At 38.0% G+C, this 17,882-nt stretch overlaps 2 protein-coding genes across 4 annotated transcripts in view; one reads left to right on the forward strand and one right to left on the reverse strand.

Moving 5' to 3' along the window:
- The window catches only part of PACRG (parkin coregulated), a 437,202-nt gene extending 430,713 nt beyond the window's left edge, over positions 1-6,489 (reverse strand). The window contains exon 1 of the mRNA XM_036886762.2: positions 6,097-6,489. Within this exon, the coding sequence (XP_036742657.1) occupies positions 6,097-6,204 (108 nt within the window). The 5' untranslated portion in view covers positions 6,205-6,489. The remainder of the gene's footprint in view (positions 1-6,096) is intronic.
- Positions 6,490-6,692: 203 nt separating this feature from the next.
- The window catches only part of PRKN (parkin RBR E3 ubiquitin protein ligase), a 1,272,120-nt gene continuing 1,260,930 nt past the window's right edge, over positions 6,693-17,882 (forward strand). For 2 of the 3 annotated variants that reach the window (XM_036886759.2, XM_036886761.2), the window contains exon 1: positions 6,694-6,838. In XM_036886759.2, the coding sequence (XP_036742654.2) occupies positions 6,832-6,838 (7 nt within the window). In that variant the 5' untranslated portion in view covers positions 6,694-6,831. Of the gene's footprint in view, positions 6,839-17,882 lie in introns of all 3 variants that reach the window. The other variant, XM_036886760.2, reaches the window with a different exon arrangement.

A 17,882-nucleotide genomic window follows, 5' to 3' on the forward strand; every position in this document is an offset into this window, starting at 1 on the left:
TGTACTTTATGATCCTGTGTACATAAGTACAAATCTGTTGATAGTAGTCAGGATACGCTAACTTGGGAGCATGTTAGAGGAGTGACTGGAATGGTCCTAAAGGAGTTCTTGAGGTTGACAATGTTTCTTGATTTGGGTGCTGGCTCTACCAGTGTGTTTGGTTTAATATTCATCAAGTGATACTTTTATGATATATACATTTCCTGTTTCTATATTATACATCAACTAAGGTCTAAAAAAACAAGTGATCAATAGAGGATTGGCCCAAGTCAGAAAAATCTAGAAATCTAGTTTCTATTCTTTTCTGCCACTAAAATAAGTGTCCTGAAACCAGAAAAACAAAAAAGTAAATTGTCTGAGATTTTTATGCTAAAATGGAAAAAAAAGAAAAAGTCTGTCTTGCCCTGTTATAGGATAGTTTAGAAAGACAAATGGAATAGGGATGACTAGCCCTATCATATATTAAAGCATATATAAAGACACTATAATTAATATACATACAGCAGTGAAAGATCATTCCAATTAAATCAGAAGACACTTTAAATAACTTAGCTTAACTGTATTTTAAAGGGTAATTTAACAACCCTCTGGTCACTTGGAAAAAAAAAATTCTACCTTACTTCTTAAACCAAACTGAGTTAAGATGAAACAAAGCTTTAAAATAAAATATTAAAATTATAAGAGGACTGAAAGAAAGCTAAAATTTTTCCCATGATGCTAGATTAGAGAAAGCTTTTCTAAACCAAACCACTTAAACATTTTACAATGAGCATGTATAACTTTTATAATAAGCTAATTAAATATGGCATAAAACATTTATAAATTATCCTAATTCTTATTTTTCTATTTGTGTAACATGATGAGCATTTTCGTGAAGCTACTAATTCAAAGATGATTATCTAATTATAGTATAAAACATGGTCACTCAGTATGTGGTGGGGACTTGATAATGGGGGAAACCTAGTAACAACAACAACAAAAAAATCACCTCCTATGTGGCAGGAACTTTAGAGCTAGAAATGCAGCAGTGACTGACACAAATAATTCCCTGCCCTCAAGGAGTTTACTCTATAGAGGAAGAAGACAAAGGATGAACTAAGATAATATTAGAGAATGATGAGTATTTATGGAAAAATATAAAATGGAAAGAAATTGGTGTGCTGGAACAGGGATAAGGGGGGTGGGTTAAGAGGCTGAAATTTTAAATAGAGAAGTCCTCACTAACGTTAAATTTGACAGAACAAGACATGGTGATAAGGCGAAATGCATTTTAAGCAGAGGGAACCAGAAAGTCAAAGGCACTGAGGCAGCCAGTAACTAGTGTATTCAAGGAACAGCAAAGAAGCAATTGTGGATGAAACAGAATGAATGAGGGAAAAAACATTAAAATATATGCAGAGAGAAGCAATGGCAGCCAGGACCTTACAGGCAGGTAAGAACTTTTGCGCTTAACTCTGAGAGGAGGAGCCATAAAGGGTTTGAGTAAGGAATGCCATGATCTGGCTGAGTTTTAAAGGGGTTTTCTGGACTCTTAAATTGGGGGAGGGTAGCTAAAATTAATTTAAAGCAGATAACAGTTATAGCAACAAGTAAGAGGGAGAAGATGAGATAAGAATAAAATATTTATCAAATTTTTGGGTACACTGTTAGGTGCTGGTTACAATGAAAAGTTACTTAGACATGGGTTCTGCCCTCACAGGAAATTTACAAAGGGGGATAAAACATGGGCCTAAGTATCTATAATACATAGTGGAAAATGATGAATAAAGGATAACTTCACATCTTGGTTGACAAAGAAGGAGAATTTTAAAAGTCTTCTCAAAGCATTGGGACTTTAGCTAGCTGTAAAACGAAAACCTCCTGGACCAGTACACATTCTGCTTCTTCCAGACTGCTAAATTTTCAGCACCCAAAATAGTGCATAGCATGGTCAGTGATCAGTAGATACTTGCCACCTAATGTCCAAATGAATTTGGGTGTGCAGATAAGTAGGGACAAGGGCATTCAAGCAAAGGGAACAACACAAGTGAAGTCACAATGGTGAAAAGTTAGTTTAATTTGGTGGAAGCAAATGAGAATAGTGGCAGATGAAATTAAAGACAGGGAATAGGGTTACCACAGAAGACCTTGCTGTTCCTGTGTGTCATAATTTCTCTGAGCAGTGGTGAGAAAGACCTTTGTACTGGAATGATGAGTGTAGCAGTACTCCTAGTTTATTGAGACAACAGGCAGTTAGTGGGTGGAGTCTAGAGACCATGGGTGATGTTGACCTAGACAAAAGGCGATGAGGGCCTCAGTCAGGTTATTGTCACTTGGTCCCTTCATCCTTAGTACTTCCACTGTACTAAGTATTTATAAACCTGACTATAGATAAGTATGTATTTGTACTGTAATTATTTAGTCTGTCTCCTTTTCCTCACTAGCAACCTAGCACATTGAGCACTGGTGGTAGACACTTCTAATCATCACCCAATTTCTTTTCTTGCATGTATCATAGTAATAAAACATCTCAAGTTTCTGCTGGTGCAGAGCTACCAGTCAAAGAATACATTTTCCAGACTCTTGCAACAGGATGTGACCATAAGACTATGTTTCAGAAATGGATTTGAGAAGTGATGAGTGCAGTTTCTGGGATGTGTCCTTCTAATGAGGTTGCACGGCCTCCATTTCTTCCTGCCTCTTGTTGAAGGTTGCTTCCTACCTATTTTTCTCTCCCCATGCCTGGAGTAGGTGTTAGAGATTATGCCCTTTTGGTACTATAAGTTTTCTTATTCCTTTTACTGGTAGAAGAGCTATGGAGGCCTGGAAGTGGCTTCAAGGGTCAGTTTTTCATAGGCTTTTGCAAAAGGGGAAAGTACAGGCAGATGACTAAATTTTGGCCAGTGGGATGTGAATTAAAGTGGGGTCCAGTGTCTGGGTCATGCCCATAAAAGAAAGCTCTCTCTTCCTCCTTCCTTCTTCCTGAGGATGGGGATTTGATCCTGTGGTACTCTTGACCCAGGGCTTTGTCCTGCCAGATACAAAGCAAGAATATACAAGACTCCAATGTACCAGAACTTATCGCATGGGGAAGTGGTGCCCAGCTTCCTTGGATTGTCTGCAAACCTGGAATTTTTTTATGTGAAAGAAACAACTTTCATCTTAGGCAAGCTTTGGTTATTTGGTTTCCATTAAAGAAGCCAAATCAATATCCTAATATATAATTTATAAATACTGATCATTACTACTATGTGTTGAATAAATATATGATTGGTAAGTGTCACAGACTCTAAAGTAATATTAAGGAATTATTTCTCCCATTCCCCTAAGCTTTGAGCATAAAACATCTGTAGTTTATTGAAAAGGAAAGCTGTAGTATAAAGCTTAGGTTGAAGCCAACTTTCGTATCATCATAACCATGGGTCCGTATCCTAACTTGCTTTACAATAAAGTAGATTGACACAGAAAGCATCCACTGTCTGTTGAGAAGTCAAAAGAACACTGTCTACCGGCTTCTGATTATGGGTTCTATCATGCCACATATAAGCATAGTATCTGTATCTCCTATCACTCTTTTTAGGCAAAAATTAAAAATATATAAATTTAAATATTATTCTGATTGCAGGGCTTTTGCCATTGCTGGTTTTCATATAGAATGCAAGAATTTCAAGAAAATAAAGGAACTACTTACTATTGAAGAACATTTGACATTGGGATGTAAAAAATGCCATTTACATGTATCATTATTTTGTAAATAATTTTTCATTCTTGTATATAGATTATGACTGTTTAAATAAGGATTTCTGCTAGCACAGACCATCTGATCAAATCTGTTTATGATCAAGTGAGCATACTTATATTTCTGAAGTACTCTCAAAGAAACATTGGGGATCTCCATATAACTCCTTAAGGTACAGTTCTGTACATCTTTTGTGGAATAGCACTGGAGTGGTGACTTATTTAATTAGAATGTGCTTGTAAGACTCAATAGAAGGTAAGGCCAAAGACTGAAAAATGGCTTGGGTGTCAGCTTTTGGACAATGGATTATAATTAAGAAAAGTTGGAGTTTGGTATATTATTTTCTGAACAGAAATAAAGCTTAAGAAAGAGATAGGGCTATTTTGACTTTATAATGGAGAAAAGTTTATACTGTTGAAGACAGAAATGGTGAAATGTAAATACTGGATAATACTGGATATGAAAAGGAAATGTCTTATTTCCTATACCACTGAAGTTATTTTATATAAATAGTATTGTCTATCATTCTTTTACCAACATTTTCTTTTTGTTGTTGGTGGTTTTCCTGAGTACTAAGGAGAGGGACTTTGTTGCTGATCTCAAATCCCTAGAACTGTGCTTGTAAGCTCTCAGGTTAGCTAAAAAAAAAAAAAATGGAAATAAAGGAAAGAAGCTGTTGACTGACTGAATGGATGGATAAATAACATTTACATCTAAGAACTATGCTTTCCACTAACTGAAGTGAAACAATGACCCATCTGTTTTGAGGATCCCAGTGGAGGTAAGGATATTACACTAAGAGATTTTCACTAAAAATATGGAAGTAAGAATATAATTTATCTCAAATAAGTTGTTTATAAAGAAGTTTGCATCACAATCTCTTTTTTTTGAGTCTTGTAAGCATACTTGTTACATTTGCCATTACTGAAATACTTAATTTTCCAGAACAATGACTTTAGAACTACATTAAAAAATAAACACGATTACAAATATAGGTTTAGAAAAAAAGAACCAGACCAATATTTTATATCAGTGAAAAAAAATGTAACATTGAAAAAATAATAATCATGAATAGATAATATTCAAGATTATAATAATAAATACAGTATAGAAGAAAGAAATAATTGTCTTGAATGGTTATGATATTTTGTATTGCTGATAAATGAGCCATGTTGACTCCCATGACCACATATTCATGGGAAATACAGCAAAAGGACTTCAGCCACACTAGCAGGCATTTTAGTCTATATCCAAGAATTTTAACTATTGTGAATCTGCAAATATTCCGATAACCAGAATATCATTTTTCATAGTAACATAGGAATCTGGCCTATGGGTGTAGAGGTAATGTGTTTCATTTGTGTATTTTAGGGATATGGTTTAGGAATAAGGTATTAGGTTTGCAACATTTATGTAAAACAAATAATGTGACACTGAAAAGTAACACTGTTCTTTTAACATAATTAACTGTTATACAATAAGTCAGATCCTCTCAGAATACAAATTATACAAATTTAAAAGCTGCATTTATTATTAATATCTCATTTCAAACGGGTGTTTACTTGGTAGTAAAACCCGGTTTAGCGTACTAAATTTAGAGCTGTTCAGCTAATAGGGAGGTTATTCTTTTTGAAATCTACCTTGCATGTAGCTAAATTATTTGTGTGCATTTAAACCTTTTTCCCCCAATAGTATTGAGAATATTTTAGTTTTACTCCCACAAATAATAGAATTGAAGTAAAAATTGTATTAATAGGCAGAGATATTTGAACTGGAGCTTGGATTGTTTCAAATTATCATTTAAAAGGCCTTTCTGGAAATAGACTTCATATTAAATTGTCTTTCACTACTCTAGTAGGCTGATACCATTTTGTAAGAGTAAATGCTAGGATATTCTAAAAATGTATAGGTTGAATTGATGAAATTTTTTATAGTAGATGCTTGAATGAGTTTATGTTCCCAGCTGTACACCAGCACATGTCTAATTCTGTAAGCGAGTTTATGCTTTCTAAGAACTAACCTTTTATAAGTTTATAAGACCCTTTGTTGAATGGGGATAGTTTAGGAATCAGTAAGAAAAGGCGAAGTCCTTTTCCTTTGTGTAAATAGCTTAAGAGTAATTTTGGGTCGTCCAGAAAACAAGAGTTATTAGGAAGGTGCTTAAAAATGGTCCTAGCACCTCACTTGCCCGAGACCCTTTCTAACAAGCTGGCCTGGATCTCCACACTCTGTTGGGCATCGTTTGCTACTGGCCGGGTAATTGCCATTCTCGGCCAAGACCACCCAGGACACAGGCTCAGAATCCTCACAGGGCAGGCGAACACCTCTAATCTGGGGTCCCCTGACTCGGGGGCGTTCAATTCAGGAAGATCACTTACGACTGAGTTTTTCATCATGGCTTTGACTGTGAAGCCCTCAGACACCAGGGAGTGAGGCTGGTGCACCGGGAGCGGCTGTTGCGCCAGTAGCTTGGTCCTCTTCGGCATCTTGACTGGGCATTTGTTTAAGCTCAGGGTCTATTTTTCTGCCACCATCTTCCTAGAAAATGTCTTGTTCAAATAAAACGTGTAGGAAAAGAATCAGTGGGTTTTACAGATGTGAGGAGGCAAGGGAAAAAAATGTAAAAAGGCGCGTTAATGGTAGAAATTCAACTCCTCGTAGAGCCCAGGTTGATCCTGATGTTTGGCAGCTCCCGAGTGAGGAGAGTTGAGAGGGGAGGGGCGGGAAGAGGGCAGGACCGCGGCTGGAGCTGCAACAAGCTTCTAAAGGTGAGCCTCCGGTTGCTAAGCGACCCGTCAACACTGCGGCCGAATGGCGCCGCCCCGCTGTGACGTGGCGTTCCCTGGGCCTTAAACCGGAAGGGCGGCTGGCGGCTGAAGGCGGACAGAGGCCGGCCGGAGGGCTGAGGCGAAGTCACTTGTTAAAACTACGACTCCCAGAAGGCCCTTGGCAGCGCGTCGTTCGCGCGTGCGCATTCCTGGGGGGAGCGCCGAGGGGCGGGGGAAGGGAGTCCTGGTCAATAACCCCGGAGCGCCGCCGGTGGGAGGCGCGGGCGGGCGCCCGAGCGCCTGTCGGCCCCTACGCGCCCAGCAGCCTCCACCTGCCCAGTGACCATGATAGGTACGTGGTGCCTGCCAGGCACAGCTTCTCTGCGCCGCCCCGCGCTCTCTGTGGCGCCACGCCAGGCCTTGGTGACGGGGACCCTCGGGTGCCCACAGGTGCCAACTGTCAGTGGCCCGGCGACAGTGTCCGCGCCGCCCTCAGCTCGCGCCGCCCATATCCCCGTGTCCGCCCGGTGCGGGAGACAAAGTGCGCGTGTGTTCTCAGCCCCCACCTCGCCCACTGGAGGTTTGACAGACTGCCCCCGGAGGCAAGTTCGCTAGGGACTGGCGTGCGCTTCTGCGCCTCTTAAGGTGGAGACTGCGTCCCGCGATCCCGCTGCGGGCACCCTGCCCAGCCCGCCCTGTGGGCGTGGGTGTGGAGCCCCTCGTGTCCTCCCCGTTTCCGTCCCTGGGGGGCTGTCGTCTGTTTAGGGCAGTTTGGGACCCACTGTCTGTAGGACTTTCAGGGAAACCTCGACGAAGCATTAAACTCTAACGGAGAGTCCCTGGCGATGATGGTTAAGGATCAAAAGAAATGCCTGCAGGTGGATTTTAAACTTTTCGCTCCTTCGGATTTATGCTTTTAAGTCTTTCATTGGAGGTCCATATGTGAGAATTAAAAGTAAATAATGGAAAGGTTTACACCTTTGAGTAGTGAATTAATGATTCGTTTTAACACAAAGTGACTGAGATGCATTTCTGTAAGTAAAGTGCGTTGAAAGTTATTAGAATTGTTTATAAACACTGTGAGATTAGCTAAATTCCTCTCCTCCACGGTTGTTATGTCAAAAGTTCTTTTAGGGGTTATTTTTAAAAATTAGTGGTACTTCACAGTATGATTAGAAAACAGTGCTATTTGGGGAGTTTATTATTACAGCCTTGCTCTAGATTATGCATGGAAGATTTGATGAGTTTATTTGGGGATTATACCTGATGAGCGTCAATTACAAAAAATACTTTGATAACAGCGAGTACATCTGGTGGCAAATATGGTCTGTCCAGAAAGATGAAAGGTGGATTTTTAAAGTAAGTAAGTTTATATGTTCTGAAGTCTTTTATTTATGAAGTTAATGTTACAATATAATATATTTCTGCTCTTCACTGGAAGAATCTGACCACTTAATTGACAATATTGACAGTGTCTTTGCAGCAATTATAAAACCTAAGGATGTTGTCCAATTTTTCTTCTAACAAGATATGGCTTTTGGTGAATAACTTTTGAAAGTCATCAAATTAAGAAAAATATAAATTTCTGTGACTCTTTTGAGGCTCTTTTAGGTGATAATTACATAGAATCCACTTGTAAATACAAACCTGAACTGATACAGGAAGCCCAGAACATTTTCAGAATCTGCAATGTCATTAATTTACAGAAAAAAATAGCCTACGCCTTATTTTGAAGATATCGTCAAAATTTTAGTTTAATTCAACTTAGTCTAGTGCATTGATAATTTTAAAAGAAACCAAATTTATGGTAAAGCTGTACACAAGAATTAAGATGTAAAAATCATCACTTAGTTTTAAATTGTTATAATAAATGTTTATATAAATAACTTCATTAAGATGACCTATGTTTAGGCAGTTTAGTTTATTTGAAATTTAAGGATACAAGACACAAGAGTGTGATCTCTGAATTTGATCATTGGACAATTAATCTAACTGGTAATTACAGGAAAAAGGTGAATTTTAAAAGGTGTTCTCATACTCCAGCTGTTGTTTTACATTGTGCAGTGTGTATTAAAACATAGATAATTAAATCCATGTCCCCTCCTAAGAACAATACCTAGGATATTAAAACCACATGGACAACATGCAACAAATTATTTTATACAGCTAGTTGCATTGCCTAGTTCCATCAGTTGGCACATTTTAGTAAAAATCTAATTTGCCAATTTTGGACTTGGTTGTGTTGAACAGTGCCAAAGGTAGGTGAAAGTGGAAGCAACCAAAGGGAAGTCTTGGAGTAATTGTTTTCCTGTTTCTGTGACTAATCTTTGGAACCAGGAAAGACATTATGGTCTATATGCAGTGATAAGCTGCAGATCAAAGTATATATAAGTATATAGTTGGGAATTTTTTTTCTGTTAAGGATGTGTACTATTCAGAACTTGCCCCTTTCATGTCTATGCTCTCTTTAACTGCTATACCCTCTTTAATGCAAGTAGTGCTCTTCCACTTTATTTAGATCTTGGCTCACTTCTGAGGAAAAACAAGAAATGGATTTCTGGGTAGAAAGGAGTAAAGGGCATGGACTGTTACCTTACTACCAATAAAATTGCCTTCCTTTTACTTTCTCAAAACTTGGGATTCCTCCTTGGCATGGAGACTGTTTCAAAAGTACTTACATTTCCCACTTGGATTATGTTTGATATGTTAAATGCCCTGACCCAGACAGCTGCAGAAGCATAATTCAATTGAAGCTGGTGAAAATTATGACTTTGTGAGAAGTATGGAGACGGACTTCAAGGAAACATGAAGCAGAATAGAAATGCTTAAGATAATTCAACTTAAAAAATGTAATTTTTGGCATTTTTCTTAAATATATATTTCACCCTTTTTTTAAATTAGCAATTATTTGTGTTAAAACTGGATTTGTGATATTTGAAATGTGTTATAGAACTGAATTTAGGCATTTGAGTAGTATTAGATATTAAAATGCATGGCTATATATATATATATATATATATATATATATATATATATATATACACATCAGTGTTTCCAGTACTGAAATTCAAATTCAATGTCTTATACTTTAAGATTTTTGATTTAAAGTAATTAGAACATAGTCACTTCTATACCTTGTTGAACTTAATATTTCTTAGTACATATCTGCATGTACAGATCCATACCACAGTATTCCTGCCTACTTTTTTATTTTATGGATGTACACACATTATGCAAACACTCTCCAGTAAGTAAGCATTCAGTAGGTTTATAGATAATTGCTATCATCAGGAATGGTTATGTTCATATCTTTTTATTTGCATATGTAAGTATATATATAAAGTAAAAATCTTATCATTTCTGGCAGATTTTCTAGTTAAAGGGCTTGTATATTTCGAATCTTGCTAGACATTTCCAAATTGTTCTAAAATAAGTCACCTATTTTACACTCCCATCTAATGCAGCAAGGTAGTAAAAGCTGCCCTGCCCTCTGGATTGAAAAATTACAAAAAGAAGTCTCCAGAACTGACTCAGCTTTCACCTGCCTGGCACCTACTAGGTTTCTCCTCTCAACCTGCCCTGCATGCCCTGCTCCATCCCAGGTTTAGTGCCCTTGAACAGTGTACAAGCTGTACAACTGTTCTTGGCAGTTCTGCCTTTCCTGACAGTGTTTATAAGAGTGCTGTGCCCATTTCTCTATTGTGTACAATAAAAAATTTTTATTTGCCTTCCTGATAGGTAAAAAATGGTATATTTTAATTTTAAAATGAATCTATAAGAAAAAAAAATCTGTCACTTCTCATTTTATAATGCTTTGTTTTCATGAAAGCAGATTCAATAATTGAGCACCTACTGTGTGCCTAGGTATTGCTCCAGGTGCCAGGGATACATGAGAGAATGAAACAGAAAAATGCCGTGCCATCATGAAAGTACTTTCTAACTTTACTATTCGCCCACTAATCTACATATTTGTTTTAAACCTTCTATGTGGTGAATTTTAAAGTCTCAGTATTTATATTTCTACTTGAATATACTATGTACTGTTACTTGCCTTGCCATTTCAATACTTTTGGATGAAAAGTGACCCTATGTCTGAGCACCCAGGATAAGCTGTTAAAGCCTCTGTTTATGAGGAGGTGTAATTGTGTCACAAAAGAAGTTCTAAATTTTTGCAAAGAAAATTTCGTGTAATTATGTACAGTTCTTCTTTGGGTCCAAAGGCTCTAAAATGATGACCTTATGCCCTTTTCAATTTTGGAACTCTTTCTAAGGCATTTCTGCATTTTTAAAAAAAACTTCATAGCTTCATTGCTTGAAAATGACACAGTGAAAGTACATTGTATCAAGATATGCAAATCTATTTCTACCTCCAAAGCTTCTTTGAAAAATGAAAAAAAAATCTCCTTTCTTCAGAATTCTTCATATTCATGACAGCAGTTTCAATGCAGAATACTTAATTTTGCTAGCTTTTAGTTCTTTGATCGATGAAAATTGTATCTTACCTGCTGTTTCTTCTGCCTTTAATTGTGGCCCAGTGCTTATTCAATGTTTCTGTTTTAATTTGCATGTAATGAGCTCATTTTAAATGTTTCTTTGGAGTAATCTGAATAGTTTATTTCTTAAGTTTTGTAATATTAAAGAAAGAAACTTATGTGACAGTTGGCTGATTTATGTTGCAGCTCACCTTCCTGACTTATTTACCTTACCCTATAAGAAATAATTTTGGTTAAAAGGAAATAAAACTATATTTCTTCCAGTACTGTATGTGCTAATTATCTAGGACTTTAACCAGGTTAATTCTGATATCTTTTATCACTAGATATAAAACTTTCTTTTGTGGATTAACAGGCATTTCAATTCATAATAATGATTTCATTGTCAATTCATTCTAAGGTGCTGGAGGAGAGGTGCTTTTCGGGGGGTCCATGTGGGTGGTGAATGTGTGTATGTTGCCTGTGGGGAAGGGGTGCAGAGAGACCATTTCTCCCTGAGAATTTTGTGATCTAGTTGGACTGATGAGACATATGTCTGGGGTAAGGAATCCACCCTTTACCCCAGAAGATGCTGAGTAACTAGAAAGATGTGTGTATATATGAACATGTACATATACACACACCAACACATGACAGTTTTTCATGTTTCTCTTCTTTTCTCATGTTCTCTTAGTTTTGAATGTTCTTACTCTCCATAGTACATGTGGAACTGCTATTCATCTTTCAAGATCCATTTCACATGATACCAACTTTATACAAAGTGTTCCTTAAGATCTCCACCTGAATGTCACCCCTCACACTTCTCAATCTGAAGCAATTAGCTCTTTCTTTAGAAGCAGTCAAGATTTTGAAACACCTATTTGTCAAGTCCTTGCTCATAGTGCAAAATGTGCATAGAGAAAAGAAGATTTGCCATCCTTCATTGTAGGTACTGTGATACAGGTTTTTACCAGGAAGCCCTGGAGAAGGGAGCTGATAGAGCCTGGTGGGTCCACTGTTTCCAGAGGAGCCATTTGAGTTGCCCTAAAGGACAAGTAGGAATTAACTAGATGAAGGCAGCAGTCTAGACAGATCGAGGGAGAGGCATATGCTGAGCTGTGGAAGGGAGAAGAAGAATGAATGAAGGGCATGTGGTGAGGTGGATGCTGGTGGAGTAGGCTGGCACCAGGCCAAAAGGGCATGGTATTCAAGCTGTGTCAAGGAGGGTGGCTTTTAATTTGATGGCGAAGAGGAGTTATTGAACAGGTGTATACAGAAGAGTGTTATGAACACATTATATTTCAGAAAGATGTCTGTGGCAGTAATGGAATACTGTAGTAGAGTGAGCTAGTGCCAAAAAGTCCAGGTGACCTTTAGAGGCTTTTTTTTCTCTTCAAGTAGACGATGATCTTCTGCTGAGAGTGTATGGTAGGAGATGGATTTTTTCAAACATTGATATGTTATTAACTCATCTCTGATCAAGGGCCATACTTCTAAAAAAATTACTCTTATTTTTATAGATGTTGTAATGCCTCTCATTGACAGGCATATTATTATTTAATGTTACTGAACCTTCAGATTTGTGTCCCAAAGATAATCTGTGGATGCTTCTTTGATATGTGGCAAATGATGCTTAGGTTTCTATTTATACAGAATAACTCTTATTATTGTGCTTCACTTTATTTTCCTTCACAGATACTGTGTTTTTTTACAAATTGAAGGTTTGTGGCAACCATGTGTTGAGCAAGTCTATTGGCCCCATTTTTCCAACATTTGGTCTCTTGATGCCTCTTTTCCACATAAAATTCTCACAATATTTCAAACTTTTTCATTATTATTATGTTTGTTGTGGTGATCTGTGGCCAGTGACCTTTGACGTTACTGTTGTAATTGTTTTGGGGCACCATGAAGTCAGGCAGTGAACCTAATCCATAAATGTGCTCAGGCTGCTCCACCGACTGGCAATCCCCCAAACTCTCTCTCCTTGGGCTTTCCTATTTCCTGAGATACAGTATTGAAATGAATTACCCTGCTGTGGCATCTGAATGCTCAAGTGAAAAGAAGAGTCACATGCCTCTCACTTGAAATCAATCTAAAAATGATGAACTTCCCTAATGAGGAAGGCATGTTGGAAACTGAGACAAGCCAAAAGCTAGGCTTCTTGCACTAAATAGTCAGCCAAGTTGTGAATGCAAAGGAAAAGTTCATGAAGAAAATTGAACGTGCTACTCCAGTGAACACATAATAATAACAAAAGAAAGTCTTATTGCTGATGTGGAGAAGGTTGTAGTAGTCTGGACAGAAGAGCAAACGAGCCACAATGCTCTCTTAAGCCAAAGCCTCATCCAGAGCAAGGCCCTAACTTTCTTCAGTTCGGTGAAGGCTGATGTAGGTGAGGAAGCTTCAGAAAAAAAAAAACAAAAACCTGAAGCTAGGAGAGGTTGATTTCAGGTTTAAGGAAAGAAGCTGTCTCTGTAATATGAAAGTGCAGGTGAGGCAGCAAGTGCTGGTATAGAAGCTGCAGCAAGTTATCCAAAAGGTCCAGCTAAGATAACTCATGAAGGTGGCCACATGACACAACAGATTTTCAGTGTAGACCAGTGTACAGCCTTCTATTGGAAGAAGATTCCATCTAGGATGTTCATAGAGAGAAGTCAATGCCTGGCTTAAAGGCTTCAAAGGACAGGCTGACTCTCTTGTTAGGCACTAATGCAGCTGGTGTGCTTAAGTTGAAGTGAGTGCTCATTAACCATTCTGAAAATCCTCGGGGACTCAAGAATTATGCTACATCTACTCTGCCTGTGCTGTATAAATTGAACAACGAAGACTGGATGACACATGTATTCACAATATGGTTTACTGAATTGTTTTGCCAGTGGGTTTCAGCCCCGGGCAAGTTCACTATGGATTCAATGTGACCAAAGAAATGACAGTAGAACATTCTTTGGGTGAAAGGGTTATACCCAACTTTATTTCCATGGTGGCAGGTCAATCACTAAAATCTCATTCCCCCAGAGCGAGTCTGAATGCAGCAAGCCGGTCTCTGCCTCTGGGCCTCACACTACCCACACAGCCAGCCTCTGGGCCTCTGTCATTGGTGCTGCCACCACTCCAGGCTCTGTTTTCCTGCAGCCTTGCAGCCCTGCCACTGTGTTGCCCAGAGCACTGGGTGGGGCTCTTTATATAGAGTCAATAGCAACGTATTGCCCACACATGTGCAGTGAGCTAGTGACCAGGACCAGATGAGAATCCTGGCCACAGGAACTTTCATTGTATCCACATGAATATTTTAAGCCTGCTGATGAGACATCCTCAGAAAAACAAGATTGCTTTCAAAATATTACTCCTCACTGACAATGCACCTGCTCACCTAAGAGCTCTGGTGGAAATGGACAGTGGGATTTGTTTTCATGCCTGCTAACAACATCCATTCTGCAGCCCATGGATCAAAGAGTAACTTTGACTTTCAAGTCTTATTATTTAAGAAATACATTTCATAAGGGTATAGCTGCCATGAATAGTGATTCCTCTAATGGATCTGGGCAAAGTATATTGAAAAATGGAAAGGATTCACCATTCTAGGTGTGATTAGAACATTTGTGATTCATGGGAAGAGGTCAAAATGTCAACATTAACAGGAGTTTGGAAGAAGTTAAGTCCAGTCCTCATGGATAACTTGTAATTAGAATTAGAAGTAGAGCCTGAAGATATGACTAAGTTGCTTCCATCTCATGATAAAACTTGAGTGAATGAAGACCTGCTTCTTATGGATGAGCAAAGAAAGTGGTTTCTTGAGGTAGAATCTACTCCTAGTCAAGATGCTGTGAAAGCTGTAGAAATGACAACAAGGATTTAGAATATTACATAAACATAGTTGATAAAGCAGCTGCAGAATTTGAGAGGATTGACTTCAGTTTTGAAAGTTCTACTATGGGTAAAATGCTATGAAACAGAATCAGGTACTACAGAGAAATCATTTGTGAATGGAAGACTTAATTGATGCAGCAAACTTCACTATTGCCTTATTTTGAGAAATTGCCACAGCCACCCCACCCTTCAGCAACCACCACCCTGATCAGTCAGCAGCTGTCAACATGAAGGCAAGACCCTCCACCGGTGAAAAGATTGACTCACTGAAAGCTCAGATGATGGTTAATATTTTCTAGCAATAAAGTATTTTTTAATTAAGGCATATACATTCATTTTTTAGGCAGTGTTATTACACACTTGTAAACTACAGTATAGTGTAAACATAAATTTCATGTGCACTGGCAAACCAGAAAATTCATTTGACTTGCTTTATTTTGATATTCACTTTATTGCAGTGGCCTGAAACTGAACCCAAAATATCTCCAGGGATGTCTGTAGTTTCTTCTCTAAATGAAGAGAACAGTGTTGTTAAAGCCAGAGCTTCTGAGTGTCCTTGGACAGTGCAGAGTTGAGTTGTTTCCTTTGCAATGTCTGCATAACTTATATGCCTGGCCACATATTGGGACCATTCTTGAACAAATGTTTGTATTCTTAAGTGCTCTTGGGTTCTTAATGATTTCTCCAATATCTTTTTTTCTCCAGTATCCTCCACTAACCCCATAAAGATTATTAGAGTCCTTATATTGAGAGGAAAATCTCTATGTACAATATACAACAAACTTCCCCATCCCTCAAGCCCTCATCCCTACCCACATCATATTAGGAAAAATACAGTGATTAAGGAACTAATATTGGTGTTCTAATTGACACATTTTCCTTATTTATCTGTGTAATTGATGGCTCTACCAGTTATTCCTATTACTAAATGTTTTTGGTGTCTCTGTGAATAAATAATATGGCCTGAGATGAAGCCCTTTATAACTTCATAATGACTTTTTAAGCTTATTGTGCAAAGTAGATCCATTTTCCATAATGTGGAGAGATAGGAAACAGACACCTGAAACTTGCTCAGTATTAATAACATAGATAAATAGGGGTGAGAGTTTGTTATACCAGTTTCTGAGGAAGACCTTTGGGTTTGGCATCCACCTGCTCTCCCCCTTTTCTCTGCTGTCATTTTTTATTTTGCCGTATTAGTTGGTTTTCTCCACTTATGGGAACAACTGTTGTCTGAGTAATTAAGAGGTGGGCTCTTTCTTCGCTTGCTGGTAGAGTTTCTGTAAGCCTTGACTGTTGGCCATGAGAGTGTTTCTGAGGGTCATGATGGGAATGGCACGGGACACAGAACCACCAGGGCCCCTCCCCAGACAAGCAGTTGTCTTCAATGAAACTATTTTTCGGCTAGGCTTCTGCATTTTGCTTTCAGAGGAATCTGGTCCTGATTGCATTTTTTCCCTTGAGGCGTAGTTTGAGGACTGAGGACGTTTGAGCTGGCTAGAGAGTAGAGTAACAGTCAGGTTTACTGCCTGGAGAAATACAGATTTAAGAAAAATAACTCATGTTCTAGCAGGCTTCTCTCTACCTTTGAACTTGGCTTGGAGTCCTTTCCAGCTTTGGTGTGTCCTCAGGGAGTGAGAGGTGCAGATTTAAACACAGCTGCAGCAGCATGGTATGAATTACTGCTTATCTAGGCTGCTGACCGCAAACATGTAGATTGCACAACTCAGTAGACAGTCACCATGTTTGGGTAATTATGTGTGACAATATTTAAAGATGTTTTTAAATAAAGATACCTGAATTAATTGTATTAGATAGGAATTGTATGTGTTAATCTGTACAGTCAGTTTAGACATAATTATACGATACAAATAGTAGTAATACATAGCGGAGGTCTGATATTTGCTTCTGCTCCTTTTCATTCAGGATGCGGTAAAATGCCCAGCCAGTGATAGATAGGCAAGGGGATTTCTTTCTTTATTGTGGTTCACTCTAGAGTTTTCTTTTTTCTTGTTTGTCCATTTGTGTGTGTATGTGTGTGTGTGTGTGGCACATGCAATTTCTCACAACATGCAAAATTTCTATCAAATGTATTGATCATTTTTCCATCAGCTTGATTCTGAACTCACCGGAAAATCTTCCTTAGTGTAGGATGCTGGAGTTTTACACCAGGTGTATATTCTTGCCTTTATATCCTGGCAATGACTGAGCATTGAAGCAGTGTTTGTAACTATTTTGAGGGGAGGAAATAATTTTTATTTGAGGGCCTAACATCTGTGGAACTTATCTCTTGGGTCCAGTCATGGTTGTCACAATTCTTTGTGTATAAACTTATTAAAAATCCCTTCTGGCTTCTGCAGCCAATTTAATCATTTTATGTCCAATAGAATGCAAGTTATTCTTGTAAAGTTAGAGAACTGGTGGTAATGCCATTTGAGGTCAGGTTTCTGGAGATGAAATTTTCTTTTTTTTTATCCTCAAGCAATGAAGATAACAGGATGACTAAAATTAATGACCTAAGACTGATAAGTAAGTGTGAATTCTTTAACAAATATTTTTTTAAGTGTTAATGTAAGAACTTAGTTACTATAACTGCGAACTGGATAGCATTAGGTGTCACTTACATAGGTAAACATTGCAGCAAGTATACTCGATATTGCTGTCTTTGGATGGTGGGATTTTTTTGCATTATGGTTTTCTGTGTTTTTCAGATTTTCAACATCAAGCACATAATATTTTGCAAATATAGAAATGCAATAGTATTATAAATACAGTCTTAAGGACAGGACAAATGTATCACCATTGTAATGTACAGTGAATTGGTTATACTTTTGTGACAAATTACATCATACATTATTAGTGGTGGCATTGAGTACTTTCATGTTCTAGTCATTAAAGTAGTGTTTTCTGATAAACAGTACCATAATTTCACTGACCATCTTTCAATCATGTTAAAAACTATAATAGTATTATAAACTGAGGCATTGCTCTGTTACTATATTAATTTTCTGTTGCTACTATAACAAATTACCACAAGTGTGGTGGCTTAAAACATCA

This window comes from Manis pentadactyla, chromosome 12 (assembly GCF_030020395.1).
Source record: "Manis pentadactyla isolate mManPen7 chromosome 12, mManPen7.hap1, whole genome shotgun sequence".
NCBI classification, from domain to species: domain Eukaryota; kingdom Metazoa; phylum Chordata; class Mammalia; order Pholidota; family Manidae; genus Manis; species Manis pentadactyla.